At 35.1% G+C, this 24,143-nt stretch overlaps 1 protein-coding gene across 2 annotated transcripts; it reads left to right on the top strand.

Annotated features, from left to right (window-relative positions):
* Positions 1-2,685: 2,685 nt before the first annotated feature.
* On the top strand, positions 2,686-22,409 carry LOC132547278 (stress-activated protein kinase JNK-like). 2 transcript variants are annotated; one of them, XM_060211044.1, is made up of 12 exons: positions 2,686-2,773; positions 5,965-6,209; positions 6,484-6,613; positions 6,814-6,872; positions 7,321-7,459; positions 8,298-8,463; positions 10,042-10,113; positions 10,624-10,934; positions 15,918-15,981; positions 16,743-16,829; positions 17,747-17,760; positions 19,835-22,409. In XM_060211044.1, exons 2-12 carry the CDS (start codon positions 6,082-6,084, stop codon positions 19,859-19,861), a joined length of 1,197 nt encoding a protein of 398 aa, XP_060067027.1. In that variant the 5' UTR covers positions 2,686-2,773; positions 5,965-6,081; the 3' UTR covers positions 19,862-22,409. The 2 variants fall into 2 exon arrangements, with proteins under 2 accessions (XP_060067027.1, XP_060067026.1); XM_060211043.1 differs by lacking the exon at positions 17,747-17,760.
* The last annotated feature ends 1,734 nt before the right edge of the window (positions 22,410-24,143 follow it).

The following is a 24,143-nucleotide window of genomic DNA, read 5'->3' as shown; positions in this document are numbered from 1 at the left end:
TGCATCTTGGTTACTTTAAGACTTAGATGAGATTTTCATATATAATGGCTTAAAATCCACGACAAAATATAGAATAAAATCACAAATCATGTTTGATTATATATGCAATACAATGTATATGGAAATGAATTCTGAGATAACGTCACACTATGATTGTAATCAAGGCTGATTTTTGTTTTGACAATATTTTTGTAAGGACTTGGCTGCTTAACGGAAAAGTTATCTTATTGTGGGCAATTTCAGCAAACAAGCATATTTCTGATAGCATTGCATCTGTAGCAGGATTTGATGAATTAGTCTCCTTGTGCAATGCTATGATATACATCACATTGCATTGCAGTAAGTTCTAATAATATTAATATCCAGTCTCCTCTTCCTCTGTCTGTTATTAAGCAATCGTATCTCTTGTATCAAAGCCATTGTCTTAACTGAAGCAATCTTATCTCTTGTATCAAAGCCATTGTCTTAACTGAAGCAATGGTATCTCTTGTATCGAAGCCATTGTCTTAATTGAAGCAATCATATCTCTTGTATCAAGCCATTGCCTTAACTGAAGCAATCATATCTCTTGTATCAAAGCCATTGTCTTAACTGCACCAATCGTATTTCTTGTATCAAAGCCATTGTCTTAACTGCACCAATCGTATCTCTTGTATCAAAGCCATTGTCTTGACTGCAGCAATCTTATCTCTTGTATCAAAGCCATTGTCATGACTGCAGCAATCTTATCTCTTGTATCAAAGCCCTTGTCATGACTGCAGCAATCCGAGTGATTTTCATAACACTTATACTTTACATGTTTGTGATTTATGAACCATGTTTTAGAGTTTTTTCCCTATAATTCTGAGAAAAAATGCCACCTGAAGTATATTTTGTAACAAACTATGTAGTTATTTATCAATTTATCGCAAATGCAGGGGGCAAAATCTTATCTGAACTGCCATGATGAAAAACTCTGATAGCTCCAGCTCAGGACTGGAGAAGTTTCTAACCACAGAACTACCTTTATGGTAATCTGAAGGAATTTAGATGTTTTTATTACAGGTTTCTCATTTATTCCCTTTGAAGAGTTGCACATATGTATGGTATTTGACAGTATAAATGCAATGTATATTTGATTTAGTATTATGATGGTGCAGACCTGTTGTGGCAGCTGATTTCTGTTTCAAAATAAGCTAAACACAAATATTTTCTGGCACAAAATGTATTTGATTCTCTTCACATGACCGGGAAAAATAAATAACAGTAACATAATTTTAGGAAAGGTCTATGTGAGAGTGCAGCAGATCTAATGTTTATTATAAGTTCTTATCAAGAGACAACATATCTGTCAACTGGAACAGATTATCTCTCACTTAAATAGAGTGAATCATAGGAGCATAAACAAGGAAGAGGACTTATATAAAGATTACCATGGATGATAACTCCAAACACTCTGAAAAAAGGACACACACAACCTTTTGTTAAACAACTATTTTTTCCTGGTCTGATTTGATCAACATTACTTTGTTGTTGATTCTATGTAATAATTATTTTTGTAATCACTCATGAATTTTACTTTGAATGTGGTCATGTGAAAACAATGTCTTTTGTGTACTGTCAGTACTCATTGTTTTTGGAGAAACTTTTTCATTTGTGGGTACAGAGGGAATTCTGAGACTTTTCAATCTATGAGTTTGGGCGCTTGAATGACACAAAACAAAACATAACATCACGTTAAGTATTACACCTGAATGTTACCTCTGTAATTATGCAAAATAGAGGATCTGTTATTTCACCAATCATTATTTCTATACCATAGTATTGATATGAGGTGCAATTCAGTATTAATATTTTGATTCAATAATTTTGATTATGCCCCAGTAGAATTATACTTGCACATTGTAGTTGCACTGTACAGACAATGTGACGTAGAAGATTTGTAAACAATATCATTGTTATAGAAGTATTAAAGAGTTTACTATGCTCTCACCTGTAGAAGTGCTAGATGAGCAGGTGACAAGATTTATCAAGTTCATGTAAAGTTCCTTTCTTAGTTTCTCTGATTTAAGAAGACGTTCTAAAGTTCCACTACCTAGTATTTCATTGCTATGAACTAACAATGTGTGCATGCTACATAAATTACTGAATTATTTACAAAGTCCACGACTATGCAAAGATCAACAGGTAAATACCTGACAATACTGATATAGCATACACCAACAACCATACAACCAAATGTGACAGGCTTATATATGTCTATAAAAAAAGTGTCATGATGGCCTTTACATGGCACTAAAATATTTTTTAATTAAATACTGTACCTGATGTTTTTCCTGCAAAATAGTCATCTCCATTTACAGATATGTTCACTTGTATGTCTTAAGCTTCCTTGAACTTCCCCATATCGTGTCAATACCAACTAGGAACCAGAAATCGATATATTGATAAACATCGTCTTGGCTGGGAGGTTTACTTCCTATGTGCACATAAATTGATGACGTAAGAAAATTCCAGAATTTAATATATGCGATAGAAATACTTTTATATTACAAAGCATCAACAAAATAATATTATATTTTTGATAATGATCCTATTTATAGAATGTATCGGAAATATATATAGTCTCGTAATAAACGATAATTTAATTACAACAAGACATGCTTACGTCACACGCACCAAAATAGACGATTTCTAATGGAGGAATATTTATCGAAAGACTTCATACGAACCACAGGATTTCTTGTCTTCTTCCTTTGATCACAGAGAATTATTGTCCTGTTGAATTACCTAGGTAAACATGTGCTAATAATCGTTAGATTTCTACACATTTGTTAATCTACTTCCTGAGAGCAAGTGTCTACTTATTGGAAAGTTGCCGATGCGGCACCATTGGCGTGACTTTTCGTGCACGTCCCCGAGTCGTCTGTGTATTAGCTTCATCAGATCGGGATTCTCTCCACGTATCCGTTATGTATCTATGCTATTTCACTGCTTTCATTAATGTGTTGTTGGAACATAATACTTGCCTGCGAATTGAGGCGAATTCTCCCTCGAATCTTCCGTTATCTGTAAGCCTGTCACGATGCGATAAAATCATGAAATATTGAAAAAAAACCGATCTAGTAAGACATGTTTCTTTTATTTTTTGTTTAAAGTACAGTAGAATAATACTGTATAATTGAGCATCGGTATCTGTTTTAATATAAATTGATAATAATGTGTCAGTTAACCTTTTCATTTTTAAATGAAATTTTGATAAGTAATGCAATGACAGTAGACATTTAAAGACAGTTGTGAAAATGTTGCATCTGTCAAAATACTTATTGTATATTAAAGGTAAGGAACTCCATCAGCCTAGTGAAACAATGCCATTTTTGACAAATTTTTATTGTAGCTAAACCATTAGATACATCTTTTCAGGAATGGTTTGAATAATCAAATCAAATTTTTTCTTCAGTTGAGTGTATAATTTACAATACATATCCTGTCGTAAAACTGTTGGCATCATCTGTCCAAATATTCAGACAATGAATCATTAGGAATGAGCTTGGAAAACACCAATTAGACAATACCTCATGGGCACTTATCAGGTACTAACTTATGTAACTTATATTTGTAAGATCAGTAAATTACAAATATTCAGATTCTTTAAACCGTCATCAAAGTTAAACATTTGTTTTGTGATGACCATGGCATCCACCAGTTTTATCAGACTATAGTGTTGCATTGTAACCATTAGAACTTCATACTTAGGGATATGGGTTCAATTTGCTGCATTGTCTTGTTTATTTAGGTTACTTCTGTTGCTCATTTGAAGTAAGATTAACATATTACACATATGATGGAGGTGTTATACTAGCACCTTCCTAATATTTGAAATAATGAAAAAATAAAGTAAAAAAAAAGTCAGTGATCATTATTTATTTCAATGCCTCTGTAAGGGATTGAACCTGGGGCCTCTGGTCTACTGCAGTCATATTTTCAACTGATTGAGCCAAAGAAAAGTTCTCTCTAGCTGAGAGATACATTTACCATGGTTGTAGGATCAAAAGCTTCAGTGGTAACAGCAATGCTTGTGGAACAAGGCTAAGTATTTCCATTGATACCTTCTGGGTTCCTATATGGGGAACAAAGTAATAGTGGTCATTCCTTTTTTCAATACCTGTACTAGAGATGGAACTCAAAGACCTCATGCTTACTAGTCATAAGCTCAAGGTATATCAAAGAGAAGTTCTCTAGTTGAGTGGTATGTAACAGGGTCTACTCAATGTACTCAATGCACTAAGCTATTTATGTTTACGTACATAATATCTGTCCTGTGCTCTTGTCATAACTAGTACGAAGTTTGTATGAAGAGTGTATGTTGCACGGGTATTTACGTACTCACGCCACCCTGCACACATACCAAAGCCCTGTTCACGTCCACTACCAGTCACTTTCCATCTGACTGCTGGACGATCATGATCAAGACTCTTAGAGACAGCTGTGCCACGTACCTCATGGGTCTCTGGTAAGTCTTAGGAAATAATCAAATATTCCAAACCAATTTATATTGTCGCGACAGTTAAATGTATATCATGTGTTCCTACAATGAAAGTAAAAGTAAGTTCCTTAGTTTCGTATTTATTATGTTGTAGGTTTTCTTAATTACTGATTAAATGGAAGTACCAAAATTTTGAGTCGTCTCATCACTAAAGAGCTGAGGGGTTACAGGTATATTACCTGATAACAGTTCGTATTTACAAGGGTTTGGTTTGAGTATTATTTATTGTGCTCCCAGAAAATTTTCAGGGAAGCATATAGTATCCACCTTTCATGACAGCAAAGCAAGTATCATGAAACTTGTTGTATACATTCTAAGGGGATGTGCACTGTACCAGATTCAGGGCCCTCAACTGGTAAATTACAGAGTTATCACCTTTTGTTAAATATCCTTGTCCAGAACATAACTTTGCTTTCATGTTAAGTAGGATAAGTAAACTTGGTGGATACTTTGATCATACTAAGACAATGTGCATTGTACCAAAGTCAGGGCCGTTGAATCATCAATTACAGAGTTATTTGCCCTTTTAAAAATTCCTTGTCCAAAGCATTATTTGCCTATGGTTAAGCAATTATCTTGAAGCTTATGTATACATTGACCTTACTAAGACAATGTGCTGTGTGCCGAATTCAGGGTCCTCGATTACAGAGTTATTGCCCTTTGTTAAAATGTCATGTCCAATAAAGTCGTTTGCAGGGATCACTTGACAATTTCACTGTGAATCATGTTTGAATTGCTTTGAATGATGTATGGTCACTTTTCCTGAAAAATGGCATTTCTTATTGTGATATATTCTTTGAAAGATAAAGTTCAGAAAAACAGAAAAAGATAAAGACCCCCTGATTAAGTTGCTTCTCATGCAATTTATATTCAGTCAGCATCTACATTATACTTAACAATGGTCTTTGAAAACAAGTTGTTTCTACAGGACATTAATACACTTCATGTCTTAATACTGTTGTTCAGTGGCTTGAGACTGTACACAGGTAATCATTGATGTTGGTTGTGAAAATTGATTTCAGGAATACTTAAAATTAAATGTAGAAGTTACATTTTAAACATTGGTAATGTATATCCATAGGAATTCATGTCCTTCATCAGAACCACTAATATAATCAATGTGCCTGTTCAGTCTCCAGTTTTGGACAAGAGCCCCAGTTCATTTTAGTAGATGTGGCACTCTCCAATATAATATGGTCCTAAATTGGAGATAATTCAATTTGAAAATCTAATCTATTTACTTACAGGGAACATATTGTGCTTTACTCTTAAACTGAGTTGTTTTCCTCAAATATTTAACAAAATTATGAATGTAAATACAATACGAAATGTACCAATGTCCAGTAACATAGAGTCAGGATATTAAACTAAACCTTGTGTTTTCATGATCTTTTCATGGTCGATGTTAAAGATATAAAAACAATATTTTTCTCTTTCAGATGACATTTGACCTGAAATAAAGAAGCTGTAGCAGGTCAACTTTGAAGCACTCTTTAAACCTGTGTTCACCAATGGACGTATAGAGTGTTCCTCGATTGTCCAAACCTTCTTGCAGTATGAGTAACCCTCCCGCTGCTGCCCCTCCCAACTTCTACATGGTAGAAGTTGGTGACTCAACTTTTACAATATTAGATAGATACCAGAGTCTCAAGCCAATAGGATCTGGAGCTCAAGGAATTGTATGGTAGTTATGGAAGAATTTTAAGCAGTTTTATCATTTCATAGATTATTCAAGAAGGTGAAGCTAGGCCTTAAAATTTCATTTTTGAAGAAATTTATTGTAATCAAATTATGTTACTAATATTAATTTGGATTTTATATTATAAACATTGAAGATATGAGAAACCTTTTGTTTCTCTTTGTCTCTAATTTTTAGAATTCATTGTAAAGGTTTGTTGGATTCAAATTTCTCTGCTGTTATTACAGTGATGATGTAAAATGGCTAATTATTTTTTCAGTGCTGCCTATGACACTGTGGCTGGCGCAAACGTGGCAATAAAGAAACTCAGTCGTCCATTTCAAAATGTTACCCATGCCAAAAGGGCATACAGAGAATTTGTATTGATGAAGTTGGTAAATCACAAGAATGTAAGTTGGATCAGAAACTAGTGAATATTGACATTTAAACTCTTGACATAATTAGTAAATGTGATATAATTTGTTGATGAAAATTTCCTGTACTGTTCAAATTGGGTTACTAAATATCAAAGTGCATGTTTTTTTTTCTAATACTTTGTATGTATCACTTGATGAATATTGATCCATTGTTTGTAATTTCTGATTTTCAGATAATAGGCTTGTTAAATGCATTTACTCCACAAAAGACACTAGAAGATTTCCAGGATGTGTAAGTAGTGTTTTGAAAGCATTTCTCATACTTAGATGACCACTTTTGATTATATGGTAACATGTGATTTACAGACTAAACTCTGTCCGTGATTCCATTTTCATACGAGTCTGGTTGTTATGAGGATGTTAAATACCATAGGAGCAAAACTGTCTATGATGAGAAATTTACAAAAATCATTGAGTCAGGATGCAGTGTACGTTGTCGATAAGCAAACATAAACATAAAAAGACGACCTCACCTTTGACAAACAGTGACAACAAATCCACATCAGAAGTTTTCCACTGTTTAAGTATGAAACAAAAGGATAGGTTTGATATTTGATGTACAATTAACCTATTTAGTGACAATTATGAATAAAGTATCAAAAACTTGTGTATGACTTTATGAACATTGCAGAACAAGTAATTGAAACATCACACGATTTTGTATATTTTCATTTGAACAGGTATCTTGTAATGGAACTTATGGATGCGAATTTATGCCAAGTGATCAACATGGACCTTGACCATGAAAGAATGTCATATCTGTTGTACCAGATGTTATGTGGTATAAAACATTTACACTCAGCCGGTATTATCCACCGGGTAGGTCACCAAATTTTCTATATAATTGACATATACCTTCTACACAGTAAATGATTTGTGTATTATTAGTCACTGTGTTTGTACATCTGTATCTCTGTTCTTGTGTGTGCATTGCATTGCATTACATTGTGTCGATATATCCACAAGATAGCTCATGACCCATAATGAATTTCTAATCTGATTAAATTTATATGCTAATGAAACAGGTGTGCAAAAAATTGTATACTGTTAAGATTGTCATTTTTGAGGAGTTATATTTCTCTTTATCTTGGAGGATTGGATAAAACTGCAAAAATCAGATATCTTTTAAACAAATTTGGAAGAGGAAACCATAGGCACTTTCATGACTGGTGAAAGTTGCATGCATTTTGCTTGACGAGTTTGGTAAACATGCAAAAAATTGGACCAATGAAAGAAAACCTTTACAGTATACCCCTCTGAGTGACTGTGTGATAAATGCACTTTTCATGGTTGGCTGATGGTTTCTGGAAATCTTGTCAAATTGATTTCGTTGAGACATAGTTGAGATATTTTAACCCCATTTCTCACAATTAGTTCATTGCCGTATTCCACCATGATTGATTCATTTTTGTGACCAGAATCAGCATTGGGCATTAGTTTAGGAATTGATTGTCAGATTTTCTTGAACAATGTTTTGTTTATTTTCTGACACACTTCCTTATCATTTTTAGTATCAAAATTCCATACATGCATATTTACTGAGGTTACCGGCTAACTGAAATGTAATTTGATGATAGTTTATAAGAAATTCTTTGTAGGAATGGTCATATTACATTGAAATATGTCTGTTTATATTTGTATGTTTTGTTTTTTTCAGGATTTGAAACCAAGCAATATAGTAGTAAAGTCAGATTGTACGCTGAAGATTTTAGACTTTGGCCTGGCACGAACCCAAGGAACGGCATTCATGATGACACCTTATGTTGTTACCCGGTATTACAGAGCCCCAGAAGTTATCCTTGGGATGGGATACAAGGAGAATGGTAGGCAGTAATAGGCAGAAAATATTAATATTGAAGTTGGTACAAAAAATGGGTAATCAAGTTTTTAAGTTATCAAAATGAAAATACCCAAATTAGGACAAAATCATATTATGCTATTATATGACATCTATCCATCTTGATATCTGTTGGTCCATCTTCAAACTGTATAACTTCCTTTCCTTGAATGTCTGAATGGTTTTGACTTAGTTTGGCCTGTAGTGTTGCTAGGACAGTAGGAATCATAAGTTGTATGAAGTTATATCATGCCTTCCATTCCCAAATCTAAGAGACAACTCCCAATGGGCAAATATATGTATACTTTCAAAACTCCAAGGGTCATTGGGAAAAATATGTGTGGATGAAGATTTTTAAAGTTGATTGATAGCCAAAAAAGTCTTAGTTTTGCCATCTCCAACCCCTTGATTGATATGTCATAAAGACTTAGTTTTGCCATTCCCAACCCCTTGATTGATATGTCATAAAGACTTAGTTTTGCCATCCCCAACCCCTTGATTGATATGTCATAAAGACTTAGTTTTGCCATCCCCAACCCCTTGATTGATATGTCATAAAGACTTAGTTTTGCCATCCCCAACCCCTTGATTGATATGTCATAAAGACTTAGTTTTGCCATCCCCAACCCCTTGATTGATATGTCAGAAAGACTTAGTTTTGCCATTTCCAACCCCTTGATTGATATGTCATAAAGACTTAGTTTTGCCATCCCCAACCCCTTGATTGATATGTCATAAAGACTTAGTTTTGCCATCCCCAACCCCTTGATTGATATGTCATAAAGACTTAGTTTTGCCATCCCCAACCCCTTGATTGATATGTCATAAAGACTTAGTTTTGCCATCCCCAACCCCTTGATTGACATGTCAGAAAGACTTAGTTTTGCCATCCCCAACCCCTTGATTGATATATCAGAAAGACTTAGTTTTGCCATTTCCAACCCCTTGATTGATATGTCATAAAGACTTAGTTTTGCCATCCCCAACCCCTTGATTGATATGTCAGAAAGACTTAGTTTTGCCATCCCCAACCCCTTGATTGATATGTCAGAAAGACTTAGTTTTGCCATCCCCAACCCCTTGATTGATATGTCAGAAAGACTTAGTTTTGCCATCCCCAACCCCTTGATTGATATGTCAGAAAGACTTAGTTTTGCCATCCCCAACCCCTTGATTGATATGTCAGAAAGACTTAGTTTTGCCATCCCCAACCCCTTGATTGATATGTCATAAAGACTTAATTTTGCCATCCCCAACCCCTTGATTGATATGTCAGAAAGACTTAGTTTTGCCATCCCCAACCCCTTGATTGATATGTCAGAAAGACTTAGTTTTGCCATCCCCAATCCCTTGATTGATATGTCATAAAGACTTAATTTTGCCATTTCCAGTCAATCCTCACCTTTTCAGTTTCTGAACAGTTCTGTGAAGCTGATATGGTGTTCTCTGGTAACTGGCATAACCTAAATATAGTAATATATTTTGCCATGATTGTTTGTATCCAAGAGAGCAATTATAAATATTTTATAGAGTAAACAATACAAATGACGTTTTCTTTTGACAGTGGATATATGGAGTGTGGGATGTATCATGGCAGAGTTGATCCGAGGGGCTGTGATGTTTCCAGGCAGTGATCGTATCCTTATAATCATTTGCATATGTATGAATTTATACTTGTACAGTTATGCTGAAGCTCTCACAAATGACTACTTACATATAATGTAAGAGGGACTATGTGTTACCCAGATAGTTGTATACAGAAAGTATATATATAGTTTAAGAGGCACTCAGTGTTACCCAAAGTAATTTAATGTTATGCCACACATGCTGTGCCTCACACAGGTGATGTCAAACATCGAGTAAGAATGTCAGGGCTATCACACCCCATTTTGGGACTGGGGCTCGGGACCCTTAGAATTGGGAAAAATAACGTTGTTTTACTTAGAATTGAGAAAACTTGGGGTATAAATTGGGAAAAAAAGATACTATTTTGCATCGGGAATGGGGCCGAATATCGGCACCAAATCTGGCAGATGGAGAGCCCTGAATGTGTTTAACCCGCTGTAATAATTGAAAATTAGAAAATTATTGAGTTAGCCTATCAATTATTTAACGCTGCTTTTGAGATTTCCTTAACGTTATTCAGATATCGATCAGTGGAACAAAATTATTGAGCAGTTAGGAACGCCTTCACGGGAATTTATGCAAAGACTGCAACCAACTGTTAGGAGTTATGTGGAAAACCGGCCTCGTCATGCTGGCTATAACTTTGATAGACTATTCCCAGATGTGATATTTCCTCAGGACAGTGCTGACCACAGTGGACTAAGGGCCAGCATGGCTCGTGATCTCCTATCTAGAATGTTAGTGGTAGACCCAGAAAAAAGGATTTCTGTTAATGAAGCATTAATGCACCCATATATAAATGTGTGGTACGATGAGAATGAAGTAAATGGGGTAAGTCAATGTTACTTATATTTATTAGTTAAAAAAACAGTGTTCTATAGAAATGCCATGCTTTTAACATGTAGACTATTGTTTTAGAATGTTCATGAACTGTACCTCATTTAGTTATAAATAAAACTCTTGATACATGTGTTATCATAGTAGTCAATATGTAGAGCCATCCTTTGTAATGAGATAGCAGGACACTATGGTTATAGGACCTGGAATCATTCCGATGTTAATCGTTGGAAAACTTGCAATTGGGATACAAATGTTGGGGAATATTTTTAATAACATTAATTGTACTCTGTGTGCAAGAGACAGCTGTCAAATTATCACTCGGAGCGATTATCTATGGAACTCATGTCCGAGTTGATGGTACAGGACATGATGAATTAATTGTAAAGAAAAAGGTCAGAAGAGAGAGTCTTTGTTTGGTCTTGTTTTCTAATGCTTGACAATTAATTCTGAATTATTCAATATTTATACATGGTCACATCTATATGTAGAGAAATGTTGTTTCATATTTCACATAATTTTGAATGTTGATATTAACCAAGACAAAAAAGTAAATAGAAACCATGTTATCAACTCTTGATATTACTCATAGAAATACAAAGTAATCATTGATTTATTGATAAATGATGGATGGAATACTGTCCTTAATCACATTATTTAACAGAGAAAAACATGGCAAGGAATTCAGTGTTATCAGTGATGCATATGAAGTTGAACTGAGAGATAAAATTGATCTTCAGTTTTTTAATTACAGTATGTTATCGCTTTTAAATATGCTCATCATGTAGTAAATATCTGCTGCATGCTCACATGGTTTCACTTAGCTTGATCCTAAATAAGAATAGTTCAATGCAACAAATCATTAGCTTCAGAATTGTGTCAAAATGCAGTAAAAGGTATTGTAGTGCATATCATACTCTGAAAGCAAGGGTTGTTATCATAATTCTTAAGTGAAACATATTGTAAGGAAATAGAATTAGACAACGAAAATATTTATACATATGTATTTACATTAAATACTAAAAAGACCTTTTGGAAACAACCAACAACATCACACTGACAACTTGGTTATGTAATCAAGGGAGATAATTCCAGTTAATTAGCCTGCTATCTAAATGTGACACTCCAGAAAATTAGCAATCCTGACTATTAAGCTGGAAATGAAGGTGTCCAGATTATCAAGGGTCCACTATAGACAAAAAGTAGGACCATACTTTGTAACAGAGTTAGGAGGACATTATGCTAGGTGAGATGTAGGGCCATACTTTGTAACAGAGTTAGGAGGATGTTATGCTAGGTGAGATGTAGGGCCATACTTTGTAACAGAGTTAGGAGGACATTATGCTAGGTGAGATGTAGGGCCATACTTTGTAACAGAGTTAGGAGGACATTATGTTAGGTGAGATGTAGGGCCATACTTTGTAACAGAGTTAGGAGGACATTATGCTAGGTGAGATGTAGGGCCATACTTTGTAACAGAGTTAGGAGGACATTATGCTAGGTGAGATGTAGAGCCATACTTTGTAACAGAGTTAGGAGGACATTATGTTAGGTGAGATGTAGGGCCATACTTTGTAACAGAGTTAGGAGGACATTATGCTAGGTGAGATGTAGGGCCATACTTTGTAACAGAGTTAGGAGGACATTATGTTAGGTGAGATGTAGGGCCATACTTTGTAACAGAGTTAGGAGGATGTTATGTTAGGTGAGATGTAGGGCCATACTTTGTAACAGAGTTAGGAGGACATAGGTGAGATGTAGGGCCATACTTTGTAACAGAGTTAGGAGGACATAGGTGAGATGTAGGGCCATACTTTGTAACAGAGTTAGGAGGTAAGATGTAGGGCCATACTTTGTAACAGAGTTAGGAGGACATTATGTTAGGTGAGATGTAGGGCCATACTTTGTAACAGAGTTAGGAGGACATTATGCTAGGTGAGATGTAGGGCCATACTTTGTAACAGAGTTAGGAGGACATTATGCTAGGTGAGATGTAGGGCCATACTTTGTAACAGAGTTAGGAGGATGTTATGTTAGGTGAGATGTAGGGCCATACTTTGTAACAGAGTTAGGAGGACATTATGTTAGGTGAGATGTAGGGCCATACTTTGTAACAGAGTTAGGAGGACATAGGTGAGATGTAGGGCCATACTTTGTAACAGAGTTAGGAGGACATAGGTGAGATGTAGGGCCATACTTTGTAACAGAGTTAGGAGGACATTATGCTAGGTGAGATGTAGGGCCATACTTTGTAACAGAGTTAGGAGGACATAGGGGAGATGTAGGGCCATACTTTGTAACAGAGTTAGGAGGACATTATGTTAGGTGAGATGTAGGGCCATACTTTGTAACAGAGTTAGGAGGACATTATGTTAGGTGAGATGTAGGGCCATACTTTGTAACAGAGTTAGGAGGACATTATGTTAGGTGAGATGTAGGGCCATACTTTGTAACAGAGTTAGGAGGACATTATGTTAGGTGAGATGTAGGGCCATACTTTGTAACAGAGTTATGGAGATGTACCATACTTTGTAACCATACTTTGAACAGTTAGGAGGACATTAGAGATGTAGGGCCATACTTTGTAACAGAGTTAGGAGGACATTATGTTAGGTGAGATGTAGGGCCATACTTTGTAACAGAGTTAGGAGGACATTATGTTAGGTGAGATGTAGGGCCATACTTTGTAACAGAGTTAGGAGGACATTATGTTAGGTGAGATGTAGGGCCATACTTTGTAACAGAGTTAGGAGGTAGGGCCATACTTTGTAACAGAGTTAGGAGGACATTATGTTAGGTGAGATGTAGGGCCATACTTTGTAACAGAGTTAGGAGGACATTATGTTAGGTGAGATGTAGGGCCATACTTTGTAACAGAGTTAGGAGGACATTATGTTAGGTGAGATGTAGGGCCATACTTTGTAACAGAGTTAGGAGGACATTATGTTAGGTGAGATGTAGGGCCATACTTTGTAACAGAGTTAGGAGGTAAGAAGTACGGACATACTTAGTAACATAGATAGGAGGACATTATGTTAGGTGAGATGTAGGGCCATACTTTGTAACAGAGTTAGGAGGACATTATGCTAGGTGAGATGTAGGGCCATACTTTGTAACAGAGTTAGGAGGACATTATGTTAGGTGAGATGTAGGGCCATACTTTGTAACAGAGTTAGGAGGACATTATGTTATGTTAGGTGAGATGTAGGGCCATACTTTGTAACAGAGTTAGGAGGACATTATGTTAGGTGAGATGTAGGGCCATACTTTGTAACAGAGTTAGGAGGACATTATGTTAGGTGAGATGTAGGGCCATACTTTGTAACAGAGTTAGAGTTAGGAGGACATTATGCTAGGTGAGATGTAGGGCCATACTTTGTAACAGAGTTAGGAGGACATTATGTTAGGTGAGATGTAGGGCCATACTTTGTAACAGAGTTAGGAGGACATTATGTTAGGTGAGATGTAGGGCCATACTTTGTAACAGAGTTAGGAGGACATTATGCTAGGTGAGATGTAGGGCCATACTTTGTAACAGAGTTAGGAGGACATTATGCTAGGTGAGATGTAGGGCCATACTTTGTAACAGAGTTAGGAGGACATTATGCTAGGTGAGATGTAGGGCCATACTTTGTAACAGAGTTAGGAGGACATAGGTGAGATGTAGGGCCATACTTTGTAACAGAGTTAGGAGGACATTATGTTAGGTGAGATGTAGGGCCATACTTTGTAACAGAGTTAGGAGGACATTAGTACATTAACAGAGTGAGAGGACATTAGGTGAGATGTAGGGCCATACTTTGTAACAGAGTGAGACATGTAGGGCCATACTTTGTAACAGAGTTAGGAGGACATTATGCTAGGTGAGATGTAGGGCCATACTTTGTAACAGAGTTAGGAGGACATTATGCTAGGTGAGATGTAGGGCCATACTTTGTAACAGAGTTAGGAGGACATTATGCTAGGTGAGATGTAGGGCCATACTTTGTAACAGAGTTAGGAGGACATTATGTTAGGTGAGATGTAGGGCCATACTTTGTAACAGAGTTAGGAGGTAAGATGTAGGGCCATACTTTGTAACAGAGTTAGGAGGACATTATGCTAGGTGAGATGTAGGGCCATACTTTGTAACAGAGTTAGGAGGACATTATGCTAGGTGAGATGTAGGGCCATACTTTGTAACAGAGTTAGGAGGACATTATGCTAGGTGAGATGTAGGGCCATACTTTGTAACAGAGTTAGGAGGACATTATGCTAGGTGAGATGTAGGGCCATACTTTGTAACAGAGTTAGGAGGACATTATGTAGGTAGGGCCATACTTTGTAACAGAGTTAGGAGGACATTATGTAACAGGTTAGGAGGACATTATGAGATGTAGGGCCATACTTTGTAACAGAGTTAGGAGGTACCATACTTTGTAACAGAGTTAGGAGGACATTATGTTAGGTGAGATGTAGGGCCATACTTTGTAACAGAGTTAGGAGGACATTATGTTAGGTGAGATGTAGGGCCATACTTTGTAACAGAGTTAGGAGGACATTATGCTAGGTGAGATGTAGGGCCATACTTTGTAACAGAGTTAGGAGGTAAGATGTAGGGCCATACTTTGTAACAGAGTTAGGAGGACATTATGTTAGGTGAGATGTAGGACCATACTTTGTAACAGAGTTAGGAGGACATTATGCTAGGTGAGATGTAGGGCCATACTTTGTAACAGAGTTAGGAGGATGTTATGCAATGTGAGATGTAGGGCCATACTTTGTAACAGAGTTAGGAGGACGTTATGCTAGGTGAGATGTAGGGCTATACTTTGTAACAGAGTTAGGAAGACATTATGCTAAGTGAGATGTAGGACCATACCTGTATGAAGAGTTAGGACATTAAGCAATGCTTGGTGATCTGAATACTACTATGCACATGAAAGAATTTGGTTGAGATGTACAATATGGTTACCAGAGTATGTGTTGTGTTTACAGCCAGCTCCGGACTCATATGATCACACAGTAGATGAGCAGGAACACACAGTGGAGCAGTGGAAAGGTCTGTACAAGGCTGGAATCCTGGTCATTTTTATCATGTTTAGAAGTTGTATTTAGCTCTTTCCATATTAGTGCTAAAGCAACCAGCCATTGTTTATAGCTAGGTCAATGAATATACCAGTCAAATCTTGAACATGTAGCTTTGGATTATTATGATCCAAATATTGGGTAAACAACATGAAATGTTGCTGTATTATGAAATTTGATTGTTAATCATTCAACAATTACATCTTGACATTTTAGATTGTACACAACTTCAATCAACAATGCATTTTTAACGGATAAAACTGGTTTTGATTCCTGCAGTTAAAATTCTACAGACGGTATTGTTTTGACTGTTATTGAAAATGGGAGTATTTTACGTAAAAGGAATATTTTGCTATAAATGTTTTAATGTCCAGGTGATCTACAAAGATCTTGCTATCAAGTCATCCCTGATATTGACATTGGTTTAGTGTTTTACTTGATATCAGCTATATTTGTAGCCTTTGGCAGTGGTAGAAATGTTCAGTTCTCTTTCCTCTTATCAATGGATTACAAATGTTCTAACAAGGATTTACATCACAATCAATTATGATATAATATTTATTATTTCTGTTTGAAATATTTGAGATAATTCGCAGGAGATAGAGTGTTCCTGCAATTGAAACTTCTTATGAAATATTAAGTACTGACATAAACGTTTTGTACAAAGTAATGAATCAAAGTCACATAGTATGATAATTTTCTTTTCCTACATTTGTTTCTGTTTTTGCTTTTCAGAGTTGATATATGATGAAGTAATGTCATTTGAATTCAAGGATAAGAAGAAGTTACAAACAGCCTCCAATCCTATGCAAAACCACGCTGGTATGTTTGTCTGTTTAAGCTTCACTAATACTTTCATCGTTGTTTTATCAGTCCCTGTGTCATTTGAACTCTGTCATATAGAACCAGTGTGAGAGTCTATCTTGGTAGTATTACAGTGCAAAATATTTGTATTTATAATGATACAAATATTGGCAGTGACATTTTCATTTTACATTTATTGGGTCAAAGTATAAAAAGGTAACAAAGTAATAGTCATCCTCATTGATGTGATAACAGTTGTGACAACAAAGTAAATCTCACTACAGTGATGTATCCTTCTGAAGACTTGAGGCAAGATTGGGTTGTAGAGATCATTAACCAATTCACAGGTCAGATCACAGATCCGATAGTCATTTAAATTATCCACATTGCATTTCAACACAACCTATGGTACCATTTTATAGCCTTAATGGAGCTGATATATTTAAAATTTGTTATCACTATTTCACAGCCAGGTTAATAGATCATCATGGTCCTTAGTTGCGCATCCCTAATTCTGTAATTGACTGGAAGAGCTGAAGAGGCTTCCATCTTGGAATTGGAGGGATTGAGTTTGTTTTGGCTTTTATAAGAAAGCAGGGAGGACTTTTTCTTAAAAAGTATCATATGTATTCTTTATAGAACAGAGAATGGTACTACTGATATTTTAGGGAGAAACAAGACAATGTAGAAGAACAGAACGGTTTAATGTGAGATCTTATTACCACACTGTTGTGTATCTATAGCAAGTACACAACCATGTTTTTATTGACTGAAATATACCAGAAAAGTGCAGAATACATCCTTTGATTTTAAGTGGGATTAGATGGGATAAACATTGATATCAGAACGATGTGTTTCTTATATGACATCCCATATTTACCTCCATTTTTCTAAAGATTTGCCTGAGTTAATGTCTTTTGTTGTGGTGTTTTCAGGCAATGTTGCAGAGGTAATGACTGTGCCTATAAACGTGGTGCATCTTTCCCCTTGTGGTGCCCCTTAACTAATCGCCTCACTGTGGCCATTACAATGGTACACCAAACATATCGCAAATTAAATAACAAAATAGTATCCAATGGTTTGGAAAAAGTTGAGATCTTGTTGTAGTTTTATAGATAATTATTGTTAATGTGTGGAACTGATGGGAACGTTTATGGATCTGATACGTGTAATGGTCATTATTGTTGTCTAACATTCATGGAACATATGTCGGCCATTGTATTAGTGTAGATTTATGTAAGATCATCATCAGCCTAATAATGCATCCTATTTTGACAACAGTTTCATACTTTGACCAATGCATCATGATACTGTCAACATTCAATTTACTCAGCAAGTGATGTAGATAGCAGACATCTTAACACAATCATTTTCATCAATAACATAACAAATAAGTTGTGTTCATTCCATCCTGTTAAGACGGCTTTATTCAGATTGTACGTTGATGTTTGTGCTGGTGTCCCTGCCCTGTAAATGGCCATTTCAATTTGCCCATCATAAGCATGGTATGATTATTGCATTGATTGCTATAGATGGTCCAGGGTTTGTATAAGACCACATGTACTTCAGTATCAAGGACTGAATAGAATGAACTGTTCAAACATAGCTTTTAGGTTACCAGTTACTGACTGAAAATAAAAGCATTGTAAGTGTTCTTTAAACAAAATTTTGAGTTACAAATCTAATTGTCATCAAATAAGAAATGTATGAAATGATAGATCTATATGAAAAGATTTTGTACTGCCTGGAAACAAATATCACATAGAAATTGCTGTGTTGTATCCCTTTGCTGTGATCTTTTCCCTCAAGTTTCTTCACAGTTCTTCGGAATTATTAAGCTTGAATCAGCTTTGTTTCTTTTTGAAGAGAGCTGTCAACAAAATTATCCATGAAATTATTATGATCAAATTTTAAGGTCAAAGGTCAAATGTTTTAGGAACTTAGAACTACTGCAGAACTATGGTTTGTTCTATAAAAGGCCTTTCAATCGCCTCTAAGTTAACTAAATTTAGTTTTTCGCCAAAATGGGGGAAAAGCAAAGACAATATAAATAAATGATTAAAGTATTGGGGTGTGAACATACTCACAAGAATGTGCCAGTATTGGAGTTATGTGATCATACAGTGGTTGTGTTGATGACCTACTGACCAGAGGAGGGGGTTGGGGGTTGTCTGGAATACCCCAGTAAATACAAGTCATCCATGCTCTCATACTCTAAAACCATAATGGGAATTTGTACCATGTGAAATTGGGTGTTTGTGGTTATTTTATCAAAAATATGTTTTGCTTTCAATGGAAAGACTTGGCATCCTCCTCCAGCTAAGTCTAGCCTGCCCACGCACTGCGTCCTTACCTCTGCTTACATTGCCAGGATGGAATGATAATGCTTTCCTTACAATTGAATCTCATGGATGCTCAGTAGTGTTAGATTTTATCATACATGGCTATTTTTTTTTTTTTTTCATTTTATTGTATTTATGATTTCTGCTTGGATGTGGAAGACGGTGATATGTGATGCCACTGATAATTACTCTGGATGAATAACAAAACCTTTTTCTCTTTAAGATATACATCTTGTTATAATTGGTCTCAAAGTGATCTGTGAAAGCAGTTGAATTTGAATTAAAACATTAACTGTACTGATGATTTTTATATCACATTGGTGAAGATAGCAAGTGTAGATGACTAAAGATATTTTATATCTTAATAATAATTTGAGATTATGAAGTAACAGTTATTTGTGTTTTTGTATTATATATCATGATATTTTTGTAATTTATATCATCGTCAATGAATGCTACACCTCATTATATACTTGATTCATTTCTTGTCCTGTGACCAGTCAGTTATTCGTGGTCAGGTGATGCTGCCATTTTGTTTGTGAATCACATGTTGATGATTTAAGAATTGTTAACATAGGCTTCCCACAGACATTGACATAACATAGCTATAAATTAAGTGTTTTAAACCTGATTTACCGTAGTTTTGATGATTCCAGCTATAGATGTGTTTTTATGTTTCAGTTGGAGCTGCAAACAACGAGAGCTTGACGAATGACAGTGTGGCAGGCACGAATTCCAACAGATGTCGATAACTGCTGTATATATAGAGCTTGTACTATACTAGGCCGCATAATTTATTTCTTTCTCCTCACCCATGTCTGTCATTACGAGAACAATAGATCTACACATTCATGTCCAGATGTTCTTTATCAAGCTAATGACTCGTCGACTTACAAAGTAATCTGAAATGTAGCTAGGAGGAAATTCCTTTATTAACACACATTTTTACATTTCATCTCTATAAACAAGTGATTGTCATAAACTGGTAATTTAGTCCATAAGCAAAATTTTTAATTAAATACATGAGGTTTTATGTATGAACAGCTAGTTATACAAATGATTGGGTTTGTATGAACAGTTGGTAACTGTATACAGAGTATTCAACCTTTTCATACAAATAATCTATTGTGTATGAACAATTGGACATACATGTGATTTAGTGTGTATGAACAGCTGGCCACTCAGTTTAGTTGGTTAGAGCAGCTGGTCACAAAAATGATTTTGTTTGTGAAGAACTCCTCCCCCCCACTTTTGTTTTTTGTTTTTTCCATTAAAGACCTTGTTTTTTTCTTTCAAGTGACAAAAAAAGTATTTTAAGCCATTAGGATAGGGAGTGGGGTATATAGAAATCAGGGTTTCTTGTAGGAATAATAGTGATGTTATGGGGATGGGTTGAGCTATACTGGTGTCCAGTAAGATGTGGGTTGGGGGAGGGTGTGAGTTTCATTGATGTTGTTGGGAGTTGAAAGCATTTTTCTTATATACCTCGAAGAAAAGTGCTATATCATCTGAAATGAAATTTAGGAAGTTAGGTACATGTATAATCATTCATGAGGTAGTTGAACAATCATAATTTATAATGCAGTGTTGAATATGTTTATGAAGTGATGTCCCATTCTGCTCTCTATATTAAAATCTTCTCTGAAATACTGTTTCTAACTAACATTTATGATCATGTTTGGTACCTCAAATAGATATGGGATTGTCACTTTTCTATGATGAATTAATTTGTGTGATTTCGGAATTTTTCTGAAGATTGTGTATCTGGAACAGTGTGCATCGACCTGTTGTTTGTTTTTATATACTTAATCATGATATAACATAGTAAATTATAGTTTATAAACACTATTCACCTGACGGTTATCAATCTGTTGAGTGGTGTACATACTGCCAGAATACTGGATTACTGTGTAAGTCGATGAATCATTGGATTATGTTGGGTTGTAACTTAAAGATAAAGAAAAGCACTATTTTGTTCTTATTCATGTACAGATAATTTTGATAAATTGTAGATAAATAATATTAAGATATTATATTTAGCAGATTTTTGTACAGTTGGTTCCCATACATCACAGACTTGATGATTCTCGCCTCCATAGAGACACTGTGACGTTTATTATTAGTAAATCTGATTGAAGGATGTACATATTATTAGAAAGTAATATTTTTCTTGACGTATAGATTGTGACTGTGGGACAGTACACAGTATACATCTATATGATGCTATACAATTTGTCTCATGCTCTAAGCTGTTTATCTGTTTCTTGTTATTTGTTCATTAATCATTATGGTATTTGTCCAGTTAAACACTAAGCTAAGAGAAAGCAGAATTCACATGTACTTTTTCTTTTTTCACCATAATCTTCAGATGAAAGAAAAAAATTCTTTCTTTCACCTGAACAACTTGTTGAAAGGAGACCGACAAGGAAATGTGAATTCTGCTTTGTATTATGTTTTGTTACACATATATACTACCATCACAAATTAATTATATTAAGTTATATGTTGTTCACAAAACCACAAAAGACAACCTCCATGACCTGGTCATAAGCTTAAGGGATATTATGGTGACTGGTAAAAAACCATTTCTGACACAATCTTCAATATAATATCTAAAAGCTGGGTTTTAGACATACACCTAATTGTGTTAAATGTACAGAATATATAAAATGTTTATGATTCTTCTTGCCTTGATATGTTGCACATAATTCCTCTGCTTCTAACATTTAAAGTTTTTGATTATAACGAACCTCTACATTCACATCAATTGATTCAATTGTGTTGAGAGATTTTGTATGTGAGGATAAATCCAGACACAGAATTAAAATACTGTTTACACCGGCAGTGTTCAGTGATTTACATGCAGACTGAACAGATTTTGTCTATGCAGTGAAACTTCAGTATTGTCACTTGTGACCTCGGCAGCTGAGTGTGTATTTAACCCAACACACCTGTAGATTGAATTTATCATGCAAGTTCTATTCCATAAAAAGATCTAGGTTGACTTTGACCTTGTACATCTCCACATCTGTTACTTTTGAGGTGACATAGACTATTCAGATTTAAGAATCAAAGTTTCAAAAACCGGTGAAGATAGTACTGAAGGTCATCCCATTTTTATATGGCAGATGATCATTGTGTGTTTAATACATCAAAGCGTATTATACACTGCACACACACACACACACACACACACACACACACACACACACACACACACACACACACACACACACACACACACACACACACACACACACACACACACACACACACACACACACACACACACACACACACACACACACACACACACACACACACACACACACACAAACAAAAAAAAAAAAAAAAAACCAGATTGAAAACATGTTTAAAGCAAGTTAATTTAAAACATATCATAAACTGCAGATTTATTATCAGGAAGAGAAATTATTGCAATTTTGTTAGAAGCAACTTGTTTGTGATGTGACAAAGATAAAATAATTATAATAAACATGAAAAAGTACAATTTTAACTTTTCTTAGCAAGTCTGAAGAAGATATACGTCTAATGCAATAAAAGTGACAGGATAAATAAAACAGGAAAAAATATGGAAAATTTCTGCCTGCTAAGTACAGTAATACAATATAGATTTACTGTAATACCATATAACAGATGTCTTATTCATGTCTATACCAATAATATTTGTTGGCTAAATATATTTTGAGCATGGTAACAATTCATACTTATATTTTCTAAAGTATACATAGTACATTTGTCCTTTTTTTCACACATTGAATGTACTATGACAATATTGATACCTGTTGGACAGTATAATACTGATACACCCAAGTTAAGTCTCCTCTGCACATGATAATAGAAGGTATAGTTGGTGTCCTGTACCATTTTAATCCATTCTTCAGATTTTCTAAGTACACATGTTCATGTTGGGATGTCATTACTGTATAAACATGTTAGGAGTGTTTGTAGTTCAATGAAAATGTCCACTTTTGAAAGAATGAAAGCGTTTCAGATTGAAACAATATAGAATATTTCATGTTGTAATATGGTTTTGGTCCTGATTTCATCCTTTTACGTGGGTGAACTAGCCTCTGCAGCCTTTTAGCCTGATCAATTTTCGCTATGCATATATTGGTATATTTTAGGAATAATTTGGTGACAACTTTTCATTGTCAAAAGAAATATATTTGGCTTCGCTGGTCTATATAGACATGGTTCTGGTGGGCAATATGCTTACGTCATCACAGACAATGTTTTGTTTGTCAGCTAATATATATATATATATCTGAGGATTCAGTCGTGTTGTTTTGTCTAAATAGTCTCTTTGACTTGACCTCTAGGAACAAACCGTCCTATTTTATGGACATTTGGACAAAAGAGCTTGAAGGCTTCCTGGCTACAGCATCAGAAGCAATCAGGTTTAGTTTGCTCAGATTGCACTGTGTGGAGAATGCCAAGTTGATGTTTTTCTCTTATCTGGAAATGTATTTCCACCATCAAATGAATCATTATTGTACCATGTATGGAAGGAAATACGACTAATAATTACATGTTATGCATTAATACTCATTTTTTTTTTTTTATTGAATTGTTTTAGTAAATTTCTTCCTGTTGCTATGGCAACTAGTGCAGTTGTTAAAAATACTGAGGACATATCACCTGGTGTTTTTTATACCAATTTAATAAGTATTGGGCAATGTAGTTTATGTATATAGTATTTCTCTGGCTATAAATAGGCCGTTATACTTTGGCTAGTGGCACTATCAGGTCTTAGTAGTTGAAATATTTGTAAACATGTTAAAATAAAGAAAACACAATACAAAGGTATGGTACAGCATTAGGTAGTTCGGAATTTCCTACGCAAGACATTTACAGTGAAAGTCTTTAAATAATCTTTTTCACTTTGTTATAATTTTATCTCATAAATTGTACATGTGCCACTTAAAAACTTTTTTTGTATTTCCATTTTTAAAGAAAAGGATTTCTG

The sequence above is a fragment of the Ylistrum balloti genome, unplaced genomic scaffold, assembly GCF_031769215.1.
Source record: "Ylistrum balloti isolate Yb309-2 unplaced genomic scaffold, AGI_CSIRO_Ybal_v1 Utg369944, whole genome shotgun sequence".
In the NCBI taxonomy this organism is placed as follows: domain Eukaryota; kingdom Metazoa; phylum Mollusca; class Bivalvia; order Pectinida; family Pectinidae; genus Ylistrum; species Ylistrum balloti.
Note: the sequence above shows the minus strand (reverse complement) of the source record. Positions and strands in the feature narration are given on the sequence as shown.